The sequence below is a fragment of the Brachionichthys hirsutus genome, chromosome 19 (genome assembly GCF_040956055.1).
Source record: "Brachionichthys hirsutus isolate HB-005 chromosome 19, CSIRO-AGI_Bhir_v1, whole genome shotgun sequence".
Lineage (NCBI taxonomy): Eukaryota > Metazoa > Chordata > Actinopteri > Lophiiformes > Brachionichthyidae > Brachionichthys > Brachionichthys hirsutus.
The window spans coordinates 5,939,198-5,956,514 of NC_090915.1; the positions used below are offsets into that span (position 1 = coordinate 5,939,198).

Here is a 17,317-nt window from a genome sequence, read left to right on the forward strand (position 1 = left end):
TCAGAGATGAGAGAACACTTCACCGTCAGGAAGAAAGAAACCATATGATAAATGGAAAGGGGGGAGCAATAAAAAGCTAGTGAGAAGACAAGCACAGAAAGAAAGAGGGAGGTAGTGGGGAAACCAGACAAAACCATAAGGTAAGGAAAGATACAGCCATAATTTTTACAGACATCCCACCCGGGGAGTTAAGGTCTGGAACTGGAAGCTATGGGCTGGAGGAGAGGGGAGCCGTGCAGGGAGGTTGCCTGGGCCTCATTGCTCTGAGCTCTCAACTGAAGCAGTGTCAGCCAGTGGGGTTCCAGTTAGGGGGAAAGGCGGCACTCTGTGCCAAGTTGGCCGGGGCCTCCTCCTCGAAATTCCAGCCCTCTCCAGCACAGCCAAAAACTCCAGTCAGTTCTGTGCTCTGGCAACGGTGAGACGAGGGGCTACTGAGGGGGCATAAAGGATATGCTCCCGCCACTCACTTTGGCGGGAGCGGAGGCAAGGATGAGACGAGAGGAAGCTCAAACGCTGGCTTTTGATTGCTGCAGATGGAGCTCGAGCGAAAGACGGGAGAGAAAAGGATGCGGGAGGAGACGGAGCGAATGCTGCCGCTGTGTTTGACTCTGGACATGGGCAGAATCAACAGATAATAGAGGAAGTGGAAAGGTGAGATTGTTCCAGAGTAAAAATGAAGACAGCTCAGGGGAGAAAGAACAATGTGTCCAGAGAAAGTTAAAACAAACTGTACCGGGTCAGAACCTGAGTGGGAGGGGGGGGGTCACATCTCAGTCTCAAATCACATAGGAGACAGCAGGAAGTTTAGCTGCATATCTGTGTTGACGGTGGCTGAATGCCCTAATTAATCAAAGTTGGTGGGAGTGAAAGATTTATCAGCATCACCAATTCCAGGTTCAGTCGTGCAAATGCCGCGTAAACGCTCGTTTAGATGATAAAACCTGGAAACTGTAGCCTACTTATTGACAAGTTTCCAGCCATCCCTCTGATTGACTGTCACTAAACGCACAGTAAAGCACAGACATCAAGAAAGATGGATTGGCAGATTTATGTGCAACAACAGCAATGTCACACACACACACACACACAGACAAAGAAAACATGTGAGCATAATGAATATCAAATAGCAGGAGAACTAGACAGGAAACAAGCCATCTATCCATAAAGAGGCAAACTAGTATGTAGGAGAGGCCAGCCACTCACATGAAATAAGATGATTCAGCCTTTTTTTTAAGTTTTTTTAAATAATAATTTTCAGATTTATTTAACAGATCTGGTGATTATGACATCTGATGTTGTTTTCATTTCTTTGAGAAAGGCATGAAGCATCTGTTCATTCATAAAGTTAGCCTGTGGCTCTTATTGACAGCTTTGGAGACGGTACAACAAACAGTGTCAGTCAAATCTAAACATACAGTAATATCATGGCACAAAAGAGAGTGGTGATTAGTTGAGACTTGATAATGAGCAGTACATGCCATTTAAAACAAAACATTTTGCCAGTCAAGATAGCTTTCCCATTAACATGAGGGAAATTATTCAAACTAAGAGAGGACAGTAAAATAACTCCCCTCCAACATTTTAAAGGACAGAACAGTAAACATTCCTGTTGTAACCTTAACGATACACAACTTACCAACGCAGTTGAAGAAGGGCTCCTTCTTGCACTGACTGGAGCAGCCATCCCCGTTCATGGAGTTCATGTCATCACATTCCTCCCCCCTGGAGCTAAAACATCACGGGGTGTCACTGAGAAATCGCCACACCATGCACATCTGTATGGGCGGATTTTTAACGATGAGCACGTTACCTCTGGATGCGTCCGTCCCCGCAGTAGCGTGCGCCGAGCTCGTGCACCAGCGGCGGAGAGGGTTCGCTCTCCCTCTGGCCGGATACAGTTTGGACCTGGTAGGTATACACAACGTGTGGCGACACATCCCTGCAATGAGACAGGCAGAAGTCACGAATCTCAAAATAAGTATTTTTTTTAGAGGACGATAGAAAATAGTACAAAAAATACAAAGAAGAAGCGCACCTCTACCTATCACATGCTGATGCGGCTGTGTTTACCCGCCGCGGATCCAGCTCTGTTTTGCTTCCTTATCATCGGGATTCATGGAACCATCGTGATGAATACAGTGGACAGGAGACGTATTGGGGGGGGGGGCTTACTCACTTTGCTGGTGTAAGACGCCAAGATGGTTTCTTGATTCACCATGATAAGGAAGTCTGAAATAAAAGTCTGAAAGGAAAAAAAAAAACATAAATGAGAAAACCACAACCAAATGAGAAATCAAAGCTGTAAATGAGAAACCAAACCCATGAGGAAATTAATAAATCATGTTTTATTTAAGTCTTGAGGAAAGAAGACTGAATGACAATGAAAAGCTATTGAGGGTGCTGTCATGAAAAGTCCTGTATTTTATTTTCTTCCTATTGTCTCCAATCTATTACAAGTAATAATACCATCAATTGCAATGGTTTCTATTGGCTCTTATCAGAATCATAGCAAAAATCTCATGCTTTAATTGTTCAGACATGGAGCTGAGGGAAGCAGCTACATTTCTGAATCCCCATTATTTATTGTTTTCTGTTATAGACATTAAAAATAATGTAATAAATAGCAACCATTGCTTATATTCTCAGGCTTTATGTGTTTTAACTATGAGAGAAAGTAACAAGATAACTTCTTTCTATATCAGCACTCTCATTTGCAACAGTTTTCTTTCCATCTAGACTTTTTCTCCTTTGGTTTCTCATTTCCAGCTTTGATTTTTCACTAATGTCATGGCTTCTCCTTCATGGTTTTCTTTTTCTTTTTGCCTTTCCTGGTACTATTTTTTTCCACTTCCGCCTCGGTTGCGGTTCGAAAAGGCCACATGAAAATTTACATACCGCTGATTGGTCAATGTCTGGAATGCACAAATCAATCAGATCAGATTTTACTGTTGTCCCAGAGGTGCAGCTCACAGGAGAACCATCGTGCATTGTGATTCACATCCCGGTTACACAAAGCATGCACATGGAGCTGCACTGACAATGCATTTATTATTAGTATCGCATTGCTCACCAACAGTGCTCAGCCATGAACCGCTATTCCCACTGCCATGATATAATCCCTAGTGGGAGTGCAATGCAACACTGGCACCAAGCACTGGTTTTGGTACCACAAAGGTTTTTCTCAAGGCCGGAGCTAAAGTAAGCAATCAAACGAAGACATGTTTGCAGAGAACCCATGACCTTTAATAGGCTCAAAGTCAAACCACTTTGATGAAGGTCACTTGTGACTGAAAGGGCAAGTCATCACAGGGTTGGTAGCTCAAATCCCTGCCATGTCCACACATCAAATCTCAGGACCCATCAGTGCATCAGTCTTTGAAAACTCATCCTTGAGTGTTCTCGGTAGAGGTCGATTATTTTATTTTTTTAAATTCCATCTGCCTTTCTCCATCTCTTTTGTGTCTGTTCATCACATTCTCAGCAGATGAAAGTAGACCATGTTCATGTTAGAGCTATCTCAAATATGGACCTAAAGATCGAGTAACATAATGAATATTCCTTCAGCAAATGTGTGCTTAGGATGGGATATTTGTTTTGGCTTTATTCTAATCGACACACAATGTTAGAACTGACCTGATTCTCTTTAATAAAACTGCATGTCCTGTTCTACTATTTTGGCTGAGGCTGGTGCAACTTCAGGCTACACTCAAGCATGCCCCCCACTAATTGAATTAGTTTAGAAAGTCAAGTTGGCGGAGACTCTATCTTTGAGGAGAGAAAATACACAGGATAGATTGATGGCACAGAGGCCGGGACCAAAGTACCACATGAATTTCCCTTTTGTGGATCATGAGAAATTCTAGCACATCTTATGAGTAAGAAGTAGATGGAGCAGCTAGATGTAGCAAATGCATGAAATGAATGAAAAGGGTGAAATTACCTCCTAATGAGGCCTAGAAAAGCTGATTGGTGAATTTATGTAGATAATATGAGGAAACAGTCCCCTATTCCTGACTATGCTTATTTCAGTCTGTCTTCTCAAAGGCACAGCGCAGATAGTGCTCACATAATAGGTGGAAGTTTGCACACTTTTCAACACGCTCTCATCCCAGCTCATACATACAGGTTGGTTGTTGGTTTCAAACTGGTTAAACGCTGTTTTACTGTCAGAAAAACAATGCTTTTAGAAATGTTTGAGGTGTGAACATGATGAATAATGTCCAGTGTAATACGTGACTAATCGTGACCATAAAAAGGTCAACTCCACTTTCATGGGTAATTATTAAATATGATATGTAACCGATGTCAAGTGCAGCTCACACTACAAAGGACTAGTCGAGTTAAAAGCCAAGGTGTCACATGTCAAACATGGTTTTTCATGCATCCAGACATTTTTTCCGAGATCCAGGTTTTTTTTATCCTGGCTCCTGCGCAAAGTCAGGCACAAGTCGGTGTAATATAAATCAACGGTGTTTTGATAGCACCAAGTGATTACACATGGACGCACGTGGGAAATGTATGTGCCTGCTCCTGGAATCAGGTCGAGTGTTTATCCATCTGTTCCTGCATGCCTTCATATAAGTGTGTTTTACGCACATGAGTTGAAATACACATGGGTGCACAGCATTTTCAATCTGTAGCTGCTAGTTGATTTTGGATAAGGTATGATTAATGTGCCTGCAAGAAACAACAAGTAGGGCAGTGCTCCTTTTGTCAGTGTGGTAGCTGCTAATTGTTCTACATCTACAGTATGCCAGACAAGCTAATGTTATCTGTTTGAACCTAAAAAAAATAGAGCAGATTATCTTAATGGGAAATTAATATATTTTGAGAAGAAACCAATTTTTGCAAAACCACAGGAACCCGTAGAACACTTTCCTGAACTTACCCAACATATGAAAATGCATAAATACAAACAAAGTTAATGTGAAGTCGTTATTATTCATTATTCACCACTGTTGATTCTGCACAAGTAATTCAATGCTCTCCTTGTAGATCTACAGTAGCAAATGTGCCAACTCACTTTCAGGATAACTCCTGACTTGTTCCTTCTGTGTGTAAAATGTCTGTTTCCTATACTGAAAAGCAGAGACAAAAACAGACATCCCAGGTTTCCCCTTGCGGAGTAGAGTATTCACTATCTGCAACTCATGAATGGTTCGTATTACAAGGATTATGGTAATTCCCTTGTGGAAGTAGTGGTGGGGGGGGATGGGGGGCTGAAAAAATACATTGGCAAGAGATAAAGTCAAGGAGTTATCAAAGGAAATGAAAAATCATATGGAAAGATAAAAACAAAAAAATAGTTCTAACTAAAGTTTGGAATGTTGACAACGATCCAAAAAATTCATATGTAAATATTAAATTACATGCAAATATAGGATACATTTCTGTGCGGTGAACTAAAATTGTTCCCATGTGTGAAATGTATTTTCAAAGCAAATATTATCTCAGTCAACAAAAGATGTTTAAAAATGTTGTGATTTTCAGACAGACGCTCCATCATGTTTCCATCATGTGCACAGATAAACGGTGACAGTTCTAAAAAACAGAGCTCAAAAAAGAAGTTCAAGCATTCCTTTCTCTCCCAAAGTCACCGACCTGACCAATCATGTCGACATTCAATCGTTAATTTCAGCATGTTAGTGTTGTCACACAATGCTGGTGCCCTTTCTGGTACACACAAAGGGTACAAACAAAGACTACTAACAGAGCACCAAGCTGTTTTTCACAATTACCAAGACACCGTGTAACCCGACAACATAAACACACACAGATCTTGCATATTCTTTTTGAGAGGAAACACAGAGGGAGAGTTCTCAAACAGCAGCAGTTTTCTCAGCAGAGTAGGAAAATAATAAATGGGGGGAAATAATGGGGAAGCGTTGTGTAGAGTCAGATTACTGAGGGGGATGTGGGGAAATAGTGATGCTGGCGGGGAGCTGCCCCCCCCCCACTTTGATAATGCTGGGAGGTCATTTTGCATGGGCTCTGAGATAGGCTTTGACTGAATGATGGCTTTGAAGCCCACGTCAGGAAGAGGATTAGCCCACAGGCTGGTGTACCTGAGGAATGGGGTCAAACTAGCGCAAGCCTCCTTCCCTCCCTCTTCATACTAATGATCTCTTCCATCATCTACTGGCCCCATTGAGCCTCGCAATGATTTACCCCCAACTAATCCAAGCTTCCACCCTTGTGTCTCCTCTTCACTTCACCCTTCTTACTGCCCACAATAATTCACTCTGTCATGCTGACCTCCCAGCCCTTCGCCATTCCAAAGAAACCGCCGCCCTCAGACAAAGCCAAGATGTCAGTTGTCTTCTGGCTCAGCTCGCCACAGCTCAGGTGAAGGCCATTGGCCTGCCAGTGGGAGGTCAACCTGTTCCCTCTCATCAAGCCCTCCATCACTCTATCCCACCACATGGAAACATGTTGCAAGTTGGGGGGCTTGCTGTGTGGTCAACAAAAGCATTTCAGCAGCTGGGCCACGGGGGTCAAACAGAGCACTTTCACATTGGATTTGTGGCATGCCAGAACATTTGAATAAACCCTGGTCTATACCCAGCCACGTCAAAGACTATGAAACAGTCAGTGTGATGGGCCATTATCTTGGCCATCAAAATCACATCATGAAATACTACATCTGAGCTGTGGTTCTCCTGTTGAACGTGTCCATTTCTGACAATTATTTGTTCGCTGAAGACCGGCTCTGCAGAATCTGCTCTGTTTGAGTCATCCCAGGCCATGCAAACTTACCCCTAGTCATGCACGAGATAGATCACGGGTAAGGTTTATGCATTGCTAGGTGTCTAAGCGTAACTGACAACATCGGGAGACGAGTGCAGACTGTTGATTCAGCATGTTTTCTGTACGCCGCTTCTCAATCTTCTCTGTTTCTTTTCAAATTTATTTAACTGCATTGTCTGTCCATATGACAGAGACAAGATTTTACATGCTCTCATAACAGAAAATAGTCTGTCGGTGCCACTGACCACTACCACTGGAACGCAACCACAGCTAGTGAAATATACCGCAGCAGCAAAACTGCCCACATTAAATCAATAATCACGGGAGTGCGCCAAAGCCCACAAATTAATGCATCTTAGCTACAGACAACCTTGGACACAAGTTGTGTGCAGACATGAAACTTAGGTATCATCACTTAATCTCGCATAAAATGCACACAGATCCTTTCGCCTCTTATCAAGCCCTTTCCTTCTCATGTGAACCAAGCTGACAGCACGATAGCGGGATGGCATAACACGCAGCGGTGCCATGTATAGCACAATCTTCATCGAGTCAGCACATTCCATGAGAGCAAAGCATTAAACTCTCACCACAGTGTGCAGATAATACCTTTAACAATCCCTCTGTTTGCCTTTGCTTCATGGAACATGGGAAAAAAACCACAAATGTGTGCAACAACTGACCTGTGACTTAGGAAACAAATGTGGGACTGCAGATTTGAAACTGCAGAAGCAGCGGTGGCTTGGTCGTGCTCCTGGGGATATTAACGGCGGATATCTGGTATTACAAGAACATTTTTGGTGGATAGTTTCCACAGAGAGATAAACACTTTCTTAACAACGCATCAAAAAAAGAAAAAGAAAATTAAGCAGGAAGCTTAAGATAATCTGAGAATCAGCCATTCTTGACTGAAAACAATTTACCTAAAAATAATTACTTTTAATTATTAGTTTAATTATGTGTGTAAATGAGAAGGTCCCGGGGGAAGAGTGAGATTACAAGGAAAAGATGTAAAGAAGGTAAAGGACTTAAAGTACCGAGGGTCAACAGTGCAGAGTGAAGGAGAATGTGGACATGAAGTAAAGAATCGTGTGCAGTGACAGGAGGCAGAGCTAGAAGAGGCAGAGATTAAGTTGCCGAGGTTCTCCTTGGGAGTGATCAGGTTAGATAGGATTAGAAATGAGGCAATAAGAGGGACAGTGAAGGTTAGATGTTTTGGAGACAAGGTCAGAGAGACCAGACTTGGATGGTTTGGACATGTCCAGAGGAGAGACGGGGACTATATTGGTAGAAGGATGCTGAGGATGGAACTGCCAGGGAACAGGGCTAGAGGTCGACCCAAGAGAAGAGACATGGACGTAGTGAGGGAGGACATGAGAGTGGCTGGTGTTGGGGAGGACGATGCAAAGGACAGGGTGAAGTGGAGAAGGTTGGTTTGCTGTGGCAAACCCTCACGGGACAAGCCGAAAGGACAGTAGTAATTGTCCAATAAATCAAATGTTTTGTTATCCGAGAGTTTTCTCAGCAAAGACACCAGAGAGAGTCTGCGGTTTCTGCAGGCTGCTGCCACAGATTTGTACATTTGTATAAAAATATTCACCTACCAGGTTACTCACCTGTCAGTGTATCGGCGATGGGGTTCATTCAGCATTAGACCGTGTGAGGCGTGGCTGAACGGCGGTTGACGTAACAGGCGGTAGCGTACTGGTTGGCAGTGTCTGCAGAGCATGCAGTCTGGCTTGGACGCCAAGAGGGTGGCATCGATCTCGAGGTAATGCTCCATGGTGAAAAACTGTACCCCATACACCTCTTCCTCAATATCCAGCTTCAGAGTCAAGGGGGTGTCACAGAAGACATTGCTGGGTCCCAATGAAATGTTGTTCCCACTGACAGCCAGAAGCAAGATGTTGTGGATAGCCGGCAGTGCTGTTTCCTCAGGGCTGAAGAAGGTGACCCACACAGTGAGGGAGTCTGGCACCAGTGGGTAACTGAACTCCAGCTGGAGCATGCAGCCCTGGAGAGGGCACTCTGACAGTCCAACTACACCTTGCTCAATGCCTGCATTGGGGCTCCAGGTGCGAACGCTTGGCTCACAAACCTGCTCCACATCTGGAGGACCTGCGGGACACAATAACAAGAAGAGTTCAGCGCAATGCTATTACATGTAAAACATAGCCTACCTGGTGATTTCAAGTGCTCAGCTGCACGATAACTCATAATGATGAATACAAGTAGTTTATTTTTCCACTGGTCTCTGTTCAAAGGATGCCGGAAAACAAAATAGTTGTTTTTTAGTATTTTACGATGTATTTTTTATTGCATTTTTATGAGAGATGACAAATCGAGAATCATCTGTAATCTATTACGTGTGTCCATATTTCTTGCAACGTCAAGGTAGAGATGAGACAGAGTTCGTTGTGAGTCCATCTGCAGAGGAAAGCCTCAACTGAGATGTGTACCTTCTAAAAGGGGGGCTGTGCAGGGGTCTCGCTTCAGCACAGTCAGTACAACCTCCAAAAGTAACACGACAGCCATATTTGGAGTCCACACACAGCTAACTCGCATTATCCCCAAGTGACGTACACTAGCATTCATCAAGCACTTTTAGAAGCCACCAAGCAGCAGACTGAGCTATGTTCTCCCTCGATTTCTTTTTTGTGCATTTCCAAGCTGGCAACCAAAGAAGCCATTTGCTAACCTCATTGCTGGGCATCCTGCAAAATTCCAGCGTTAAATCAAATGAGGACTGAATACGGTTTCCAAGCCACATTATCTCAACACGTTTATTATTGTACTGTAAGTGTGTGTGTGTGTGGCCAGGGTGGAGGTGATTAAAAAAATAAAAGAGAAAGAGAGGGCGTGGGGCACATATACTGGCACATATACTGTAGTCCTGGCTTTAAAAAAAAGAATATTCTATATATAGCTATATAGATATAAAGTCAGCTGTTATGATGAGTTCTACAGTCTGGCACTGTCGCTGATGTGGTTGGAGATTTAAGAGGAGACAGAACAAGGGAGTAATCTGCTGGGTAACCCAAGTCAATGTAAACCATATTTCAAAACGTGTTAACATTTACTGTATTTATGATCGGCACAGGAGTAAAATATGCTCCCACAGAGGGGTTTGAAATGATCCAACATCACAGCCATTTCCATTCATTTATTCGCCAAAGCGTCGACACAGAAACTCCCTGCAACAGGTCATCAGAAAAGAGTAGTAAGAGATACCGTTTTTCCACGTTTGTGTCAAAGCTCTAAAACGCACAGTCGATTAAAAGCTTACCTGAGATGGAGGGTGTTCAATAGTATTATTTCTCGGAAAGGAAATTTGCAGCTGCTACCAGACGACCGAGATTACAACTGGCTTTTGTAGAATCGGGCGAACATGGAGCCCCAAGAGTCCCATTATTATCTCTGTTGTGAATGTAGTGTAGTTGCTGGTGTCAGTTGGTTTGTTTGTCTAACTTTCAACAGGATTACATATGGATTTTGATTTTGCTGAACATTTGCAGGAGGGTGCCTATGCTCAGGTATAAACCATGACGTTTTAAGTGGACCTGGTTTTTTTGTCCTCTTTTACATTGTAGAATCTGGATTTTTGGACAATTTTTTATCAATTTCACACAAACTACTTAGTGAATTACCATGAAACTGTGTTGAAGGTTAGCTCAAGTGCCATGGAAGAAATTTCAGCAGCTGGGAATGCCTCAGAATCCCCCTGGAAGTGCTGAAGGAAGTGGCTGGGGAGAGGGAAGTCTGGAAGTCCCTGCTGGGACAGTTGCCTCTGCGACGGCCCCGATCGTAGTAGTGGTAGTTTTAGGGTATGGTGACATAAAAGGGAAACTTAGCTGCCTTTGCAAAGTTTGTGCTCTCCAAATGCGTTTGTGCTCTCCAAATGCTGAGTAGTATGTTAAATGGTAGTGATATAAAAATACTGGTTCCATAATAAAACCTCTCATCGGAGATGTTTCAAATTCAGTTAATGACTTGTTGGGTATTGCACAAACCAATACTCCTATTAGGTTTGCATATGTTAGAGAGACCAGGCTGGGAAAGAAATTACTATGGTTGCAGAGGTTTGGGTAACGTTGCTTCACATACTCTAGAAAAGATGAAATACAATCCAAGAAGTCTAGCTTGAGTAATAGAGTCATGGTTTTAAAGACTTAACAGACTGGACCTCAGTTTATTTAGCCGTGAGGTAGGATCTGACCACTCTGCAAGTAATGGGTACTGGGTAAAGAGTAAATATGCAGGACTCATGTTACACAGTTTGCACACACTTCAGATGCATTACCGATGATTTTCAAAAGGAAATTTTCTTGGGGGGGGAGTGTCATTTATTTTTAGATCCCTTGCAGCGTCAACAAAGTCACCGGTTAAATGAATGATGGTTATTTGTTCTGCAACCCAATTTGCAGTTATTGTACCAAGAAGATATTTTTAATCTAAGGGCTTTCCTATTACTGTTATTTAAAATATCTTTAGATATTAATAGTGAAGGTGTGCTGTGAGGGAAATGTGATCGCCTTAAAAGTAGTTGTGGAATACCATGTGGTGTGATTATATATATATAATCGTTATTTTACTGTGAAATGTCAGTTTTGAAACTTTCTTTGAGAGCTGGAAAAAAAAAGCATTTTTGTTTCCCATTTTGTATTTTATTTAGAAAACTAACTGAATACCAAAAATGTACACCGATGAGATTGCATTTGCCTCACATTTCGAAGTCAACCGCGAATGAAGTGATCTGATAACTGGGCAAGAATGACTTGTTTACAAAGAATGACACTTAAGATGCGTTTGTCGGCCCACCATCCACTCATAATCCCTCTGCTCCGGAAAACCATACTGATCCACAAACAGTCCGGAGCACCGGATGAATAAACAGAATGGGATATGTCTGGGCATGCATGCTTTACGCTTTCTAAGAAGTGTCTGGCTCTTGCGCTCACTATCGATGACTCACTGTCACACACTGTTACACTCTTCCTCACTCAATAGGCAGGCACCAACCCCCTCCATCTCTTGTGCCCTAACACAGACACACACACAAACATAGAGACACTTCACAGACACACTTTTTCGAGGCAACAGACTCAGCTCGGGATCCAGAGTCACATCAGGTTGAATTCACAAGTTATTTCGTGACACCGTTTAGCAGCTGGCATTTTTTATCAAACAAAGCTGTGATACAAGTACGAGTAAGTCTGTGTAAAATAATTCAATTTTGTGAGCTAAAAGTGAGGTTTTTACTGTTAGATATGCACATCAAATATACTGGACATGGTTTCTGTTAGAATTTGTTGGGCTAGTCCAAACATGTGTGTCTTGTTCATAAATATTGCAAATTCATATGACAAAATGTTTTTCACATACCAACTAACAAAGTGCGTCCATTCAGTGCTTGACACCTACATTCCCGCACATGTATTATGGAGAAAATACACATCCTGGACATTTTACTTCCATTCATGCACACAATCAACCCTGGGTCCGCCCATGTGAATGTCACTAACTACATGCAATTCTCCTAACTATCTTGGACGGCTTCCACACCACCCAACCTCTTTCACCCCCTCCGCAATCTGTATTCATGTGTGTTTTGCTGGTTTTTCCTTCTTGCCCCCCTGCTAGTCATATTACTCCAGGACATTGAGCACTAAAGATTTATGAGGGATACTTTGGCTCCCCCTGACCATGCCAGTGCTTCCCCGTGCGAGGGCATGGCTCCACATGTCCTTCTATAACAGGTGCCGTGTGAATGCATGAATGATGATGCATGTAGACACACATGCAGTAGCAAGCGTACACATTAACGCGCTTAGTTCACTAACACTACCTAAGAGTATCTTACACTAAGAATGCTTTCCCAGTAGTTAATATGTCAGTGCCTTCGTTTACAACGTCCTAGTAGTTTATCAGAATGTGCATTGGAAGTTAGCAACAGTTGGACACATAAGCAGCATCACAGCAGGAAGCGGCAGCTGTGGTATCCAGTGAAAAGCTGGCCCAAGCAGAGCTGACAGGGAACGGGGAGCTGTCACAAACAGGGACTCCTTCCAAGAGGGGGAAAAAAATAGTACAGTTTACACACACAGCATGTTGGACAAGCCCAGACTTGCCTCTGACATACACTATGGCCAGTGTGAAGGCACGGTTCAGTGACTTTAGAATCTATAGACCACACACACACACACAGCCTGGAACATTAAAGAAACTCAACATTATAAGAGCAGCATTTAAAATGTTTTTTTTTTGTTGTTGTTGTGATTATGAAGATGATTATTATTGTCATTGTTGTTATTATTATTATTATCCATCTATTTACATGAGATGATTGTCTCAGCTATTACCGTTTTTTTGCACTTTGTGGGTCACGGGTGTTGCTGGAACTTATTCCAGCTTGCTTTGGGTGAGAGGCGGGGTAACACCTCGGACGCCTCGCCTCGCCACCGCATCACGGGGCCACACAGGGACAGACAACCACTCACGCATACACTCCCACACTACAGACAAATTGGAGTAAACAATTAACCTAGAATGGTATTGGAAGTGGGAGGAAACCGGAAAACCCGGAGAAAGCCCAGACATACACAGGGACAACATGCATACTGTGCACAGATAGGATTCTAACCTGGTACCTTCTTGCTGTGAGGCGGCAGCACTACCCACTACGCCTCCGTGCTGCCCAATATTATTGTTATTTTTAAATACCTCTGAAATATTTTCACAAAACTAAACGAAACATAATTTTGAACTTTCCTGAACCAGCATTTCCTGCAATTAAACAAAAAAAAAAATACTGAATTGATTCCCACAAATGGCAGAGGGGGGGCGGCATGTCAAAAATTATGCAATTACGTAAAAAAAAATAGCTAAAACAGAAGGAAATAAATAAATGATCGCCTATAATAAACTGACACCAGCGGAATATTCACGATGCTGCTGGTGCTTCCAAATCCACAGCGCAGTCAACAAGTGTTTTATCATTTCACTGCTTCACCTGTAATGAATGTCTCTGTAGCTGTTCCAATGTGGATCCACAAGCAATATATATCCTGCTGATGACGTCATCTGCTCCAGCAATCTTTAACTGAACTGAAATTGAACTGAAATTTGAATAACGGTCATCCGAGGATATCCCTTAACTTATGGTGTAACAAAACCAGGAGTATAGGGCACACACTCTGTTCCCTGTAAGAGGTTCGAGTGCAGAATGTTGATTTGGATATGTGTTATGGAGAAAAGAGTTCAAATCATCTCTCCGTGGAAAAGTAGAAAATGTCAATATGAAACGGCTCAACTACTTATCGTGGTTTTATGTGTAAAGTTTGGTGAAGCTCATAGCTTGTGAGCTGTGATCCGGTTGTGTGTGTGTGTGGGGGGGGGTCACCCTAGAAAATGTTACTGTAGAAACCACACAAAATACAATCAGTATGAAAAATAAATAAATACATTTAAAGTATCAAAAGGCACAACGATGTTTCTGAGTTCTGAGCCCTCACATTGGTCATCCATTGGATCCATGTTGATCCACAGCAAATATTAAAAGCCCAGTGAGTCATGTGCATGTTTTAAGGTTGAGTCAGTTGCCGAAATGCTCTACGTGTTGGAGTACTGACTCAGAAAATAAACACAAGGCAAAGCGCACGCCGGGTTATTTTCCTGTGAGCTGAGGATCAAAGGTAGATTCAGCTCCGCTTTTGTTGTAAAATTCCTTGAAGCAAATAAAGCAATGTTTTCCTTTTGTTTTTAAATGCTGAGAACTGGAACAGAGTGAATGATGACAATGGAAGCACTCTCCCCGTTATTATGGCGAGTCTTTGGTGAGAGGACTGCAAAAGGTCAAGTAACAACCACCTGGCAACAACATGAGTTCAATCGAATGAAACCGAACAGACATTTCGTACTTTACCTTCAGCCTGTCGTGGGGACCAGTGTCCAGAGGGGACACACGGTCTCGGTGAGGACGAATTGGAGGCGTACTGCAGTAGAACTCTCCCCTCGGTGCATTTATCACACACTGATCCCAATTCTCTAGGAAACCAGTAGACAGGCAGAACAACCAACTTAGATGCAGCTAGAAAGACATAAACGCTCACTGGATGCCTCCCTAAACACGGCTTTAAGGTGTTGCTTCCAATTATTAGTCTTTATTTTATTGTTTTAAATCATTGAATAGTTCTACTATAAACGTAAATATTTGTCAACGTCATTTATTTAAATTAACTTTAACACTCATTTCACCTGTCGTAAAAGTGGCCGGATGTTGGCGGAAACCATTCGAAAGTGATGGAGCTGTGATGTTGTTCCACCACTTGGGGCGCCATTGGCACCGGAGGAGGTTTGGGGTCGGGTTGCCATGTCTGGTAGATGAGGTCCAGGTAGCAGTGCATCCTGGCGACTTGGTTCAGCGTGAAGGAGTCGGTACAGGCGTCATCTGCGGGGGACAGCAGGAGATTTGGGATCAGCCCTTCAAGTAATTTGCACTTTCTATTTTGGAAATATAACGCGCGACTCTAAAGCGTAAGGCAGGTGAGTCCGGGCTCACCTGCATAACTCATGTAGTTGTTAAAGGGCGTGTGCGTGAAATGCCGACACCCGCAGGTTTCGTTGCCCACTTCAGGGTCGTGGCAACCTTTGAACTTGGGAGTGGGGTTGGTGTCGGCACACAGATCTCCCGTTTCCATTGAGGGCTCTGTCTCCAGACACGCATCATTGCACGACTCGATCTCCGATATGCCCCGAAACACGTGGTAAAGGCCCAGACTGTGGCCGATCTCATGGACCATTGTGTCAGTGTGGCCAAAGGTACCATAGAAGGACGGGTTCAGCACAATCCCACCTGAGAATACATGAAGGGAGAGGACACACGTAGGACGTGAGTACGCAAAACAAAAGTCTGTTCCTTGTGTGGCATCAGAACATTGTGGTATTTAGGATCCAGACGTTATTAGGCGTTTTTCTCAGCTTCATTACCACCTTATTCGCCGTTCGAGCTGAACACAGAAATTGTTTTGCAGCTTTAACTGAAATTAGACAAAAATCAACAACCTTGGCTGCCAGAGAAGGGTGCGTGTGTGTGTGTGTGTGTGTGTGTGTGTATGTGAATGTGCATGCATGCATGTATATATGTGTGTTTATTTGTCCTGTACCCAAATGTGTGAGGGCCTCTTTGTCCCACGGCCAAGTGGCAACCCCTGCCAGATCTTCATCAGACGAATTGGCAAAGAAGACATTCAGGTGAGTGGAGCCATCCAAGTGAAGAATCTCTTTCAGCTCTTTCACATCTAAATAGGCTCTGAATATACAAAAACAAGGGGGGGGGGGGGTTAAAAGCTTTGCAATGAGAATGAATCTACTTCTAGCTAATGCTGATTTCACCAAGGCAAAGATTTAATAAGGACAGTGTTCTTGGCCAATAAAAGAGTTCATGTTGTGCTATATTTCAGCAAAGCAGAGTTCAGAATGGGGTTCCTGTTATATTAACATTTTTTGTTAAAGTGTATTGGCAATTGCCATTGGCTTAAAACAACAGAATGAAGGTTGAATAGGAAAAGCTGACCATGTGAGGATGGAAACAGTTGCCATTTTTACTAATATGCCCAAATAAATAACAATTTCGATATAACTTTTCTCCTTCCTCTGCCAAATAAAGCCATAAGTAAGTTTTACAGCCTGTGACAGAATGAGTGTCGACCTTCTGGTTGGTAGATAAAGCCACAAAAATCTCTGTTTTAGTTGCTTTACAATGATGTTTGTTGACTTGGACATGACAAACGTGGCCCAGCGTGGTGCAGTTATGAATGGAGTCAAACGAGGTTGAGAAACAGTCAACCAGGCCAGCATCCAGTGCCGCTAAGCCGTTTCTTCTTGTTTCACTGCAGCGCCGGTTCACTTTCACTCGTGTAATTGGATAGCAAATGTCCCAATCACACAGGTGTGGGAAAAACTTGTTTAGACTCAAAAACACAGGATTTTTCTAATCATATATTATTATTATGTCTATTATAATGTCTTCATTCGAGCATGCAGTACGATATGCCATAACAGACAGAACCGGAGGACAGAGCAGATGCTGGTGGGAATAAATCCACTCCACGGTTGAGATTGAAAGTAATCTGGGGATTTTAGGGCATTTTAACATTGCTTTTTTTTTAATGGTCTTAGTGCAGTAAAATGACAATTTTGAATGGACTGAGTGAAACAAGCACTTAATAACTCCTGCTTGGCTACTTCATATAAATATATTTAGTATTCCAAATTCAAATCTCCTAACCAACCATTAATATGCTGCAGCGGCCAAGTTTGTTCACCAACTTCCTTTTATGCTTAATACCTTTAGGTTCAAAAAACAAAATGCAAGCAACAAATGTCAAAAGGTAAGTGAAGAACGAAACTTGCTCCTGGCCTCTACTCAGCGTGGCCTAAAAGAATCAGTTCAAAGCGAGATGACACTCCTAATGCAACAAGCCTGCTGAGGTTGCCGGTAAATATGTCATCTGAAGCAGCATGTAATGTTGCATAACCTCTCTGCATCCGTTGTTGGATGGTGCACTCAATG

At 42.8% G+C, this 17,317-nt stretch overlaps 1 protein-coding gene across 1 annotated transcript in view; it reads right to left on the reverse strand.

Annotated features, from left to right (window-relative positions):
• pappaa (pregnancy-associated plasma protein A, pappalysin 1a) overlaps window positions 1-17,317 on the reverse strand; it is a 59,188-nt gene that overhangs the window by 31,982 nt on the left and 9,889 nt on the right. The window contains exons 3-9 of the mRNA XM_068752877.1: window positions 15,909-16,054; window positions 15,305-15,598; window positions 15,001-15,193; window positions 14,669-14,790; window positions 8,364-8,865; window positions 1,811-1,939; window positions 1,637-1,728 (exon numbers count right to left, since the gene is read on the reverse strand). Coding sequence (XP_068608978.1) covers window positions 1,637-1,728; window positions 1,811-1,939; window positions 8,364-8,865; window positions 14,669-14,790; window positions 15,001-15,193; window positions 15,305-15,598; window positions 15,909-16,054 — 1,478 coding nt within the window. The remainder of the gene's footprint in view (window positions 1-1,636; window positions 1,729-1,810; window positions 1,940-8,363; window positions 8,866-14,668; window positions 14,791-15,000; window positions 15,194-15,304; window positions 15,599-15,908; window positions 16,055-17,317) is intronic.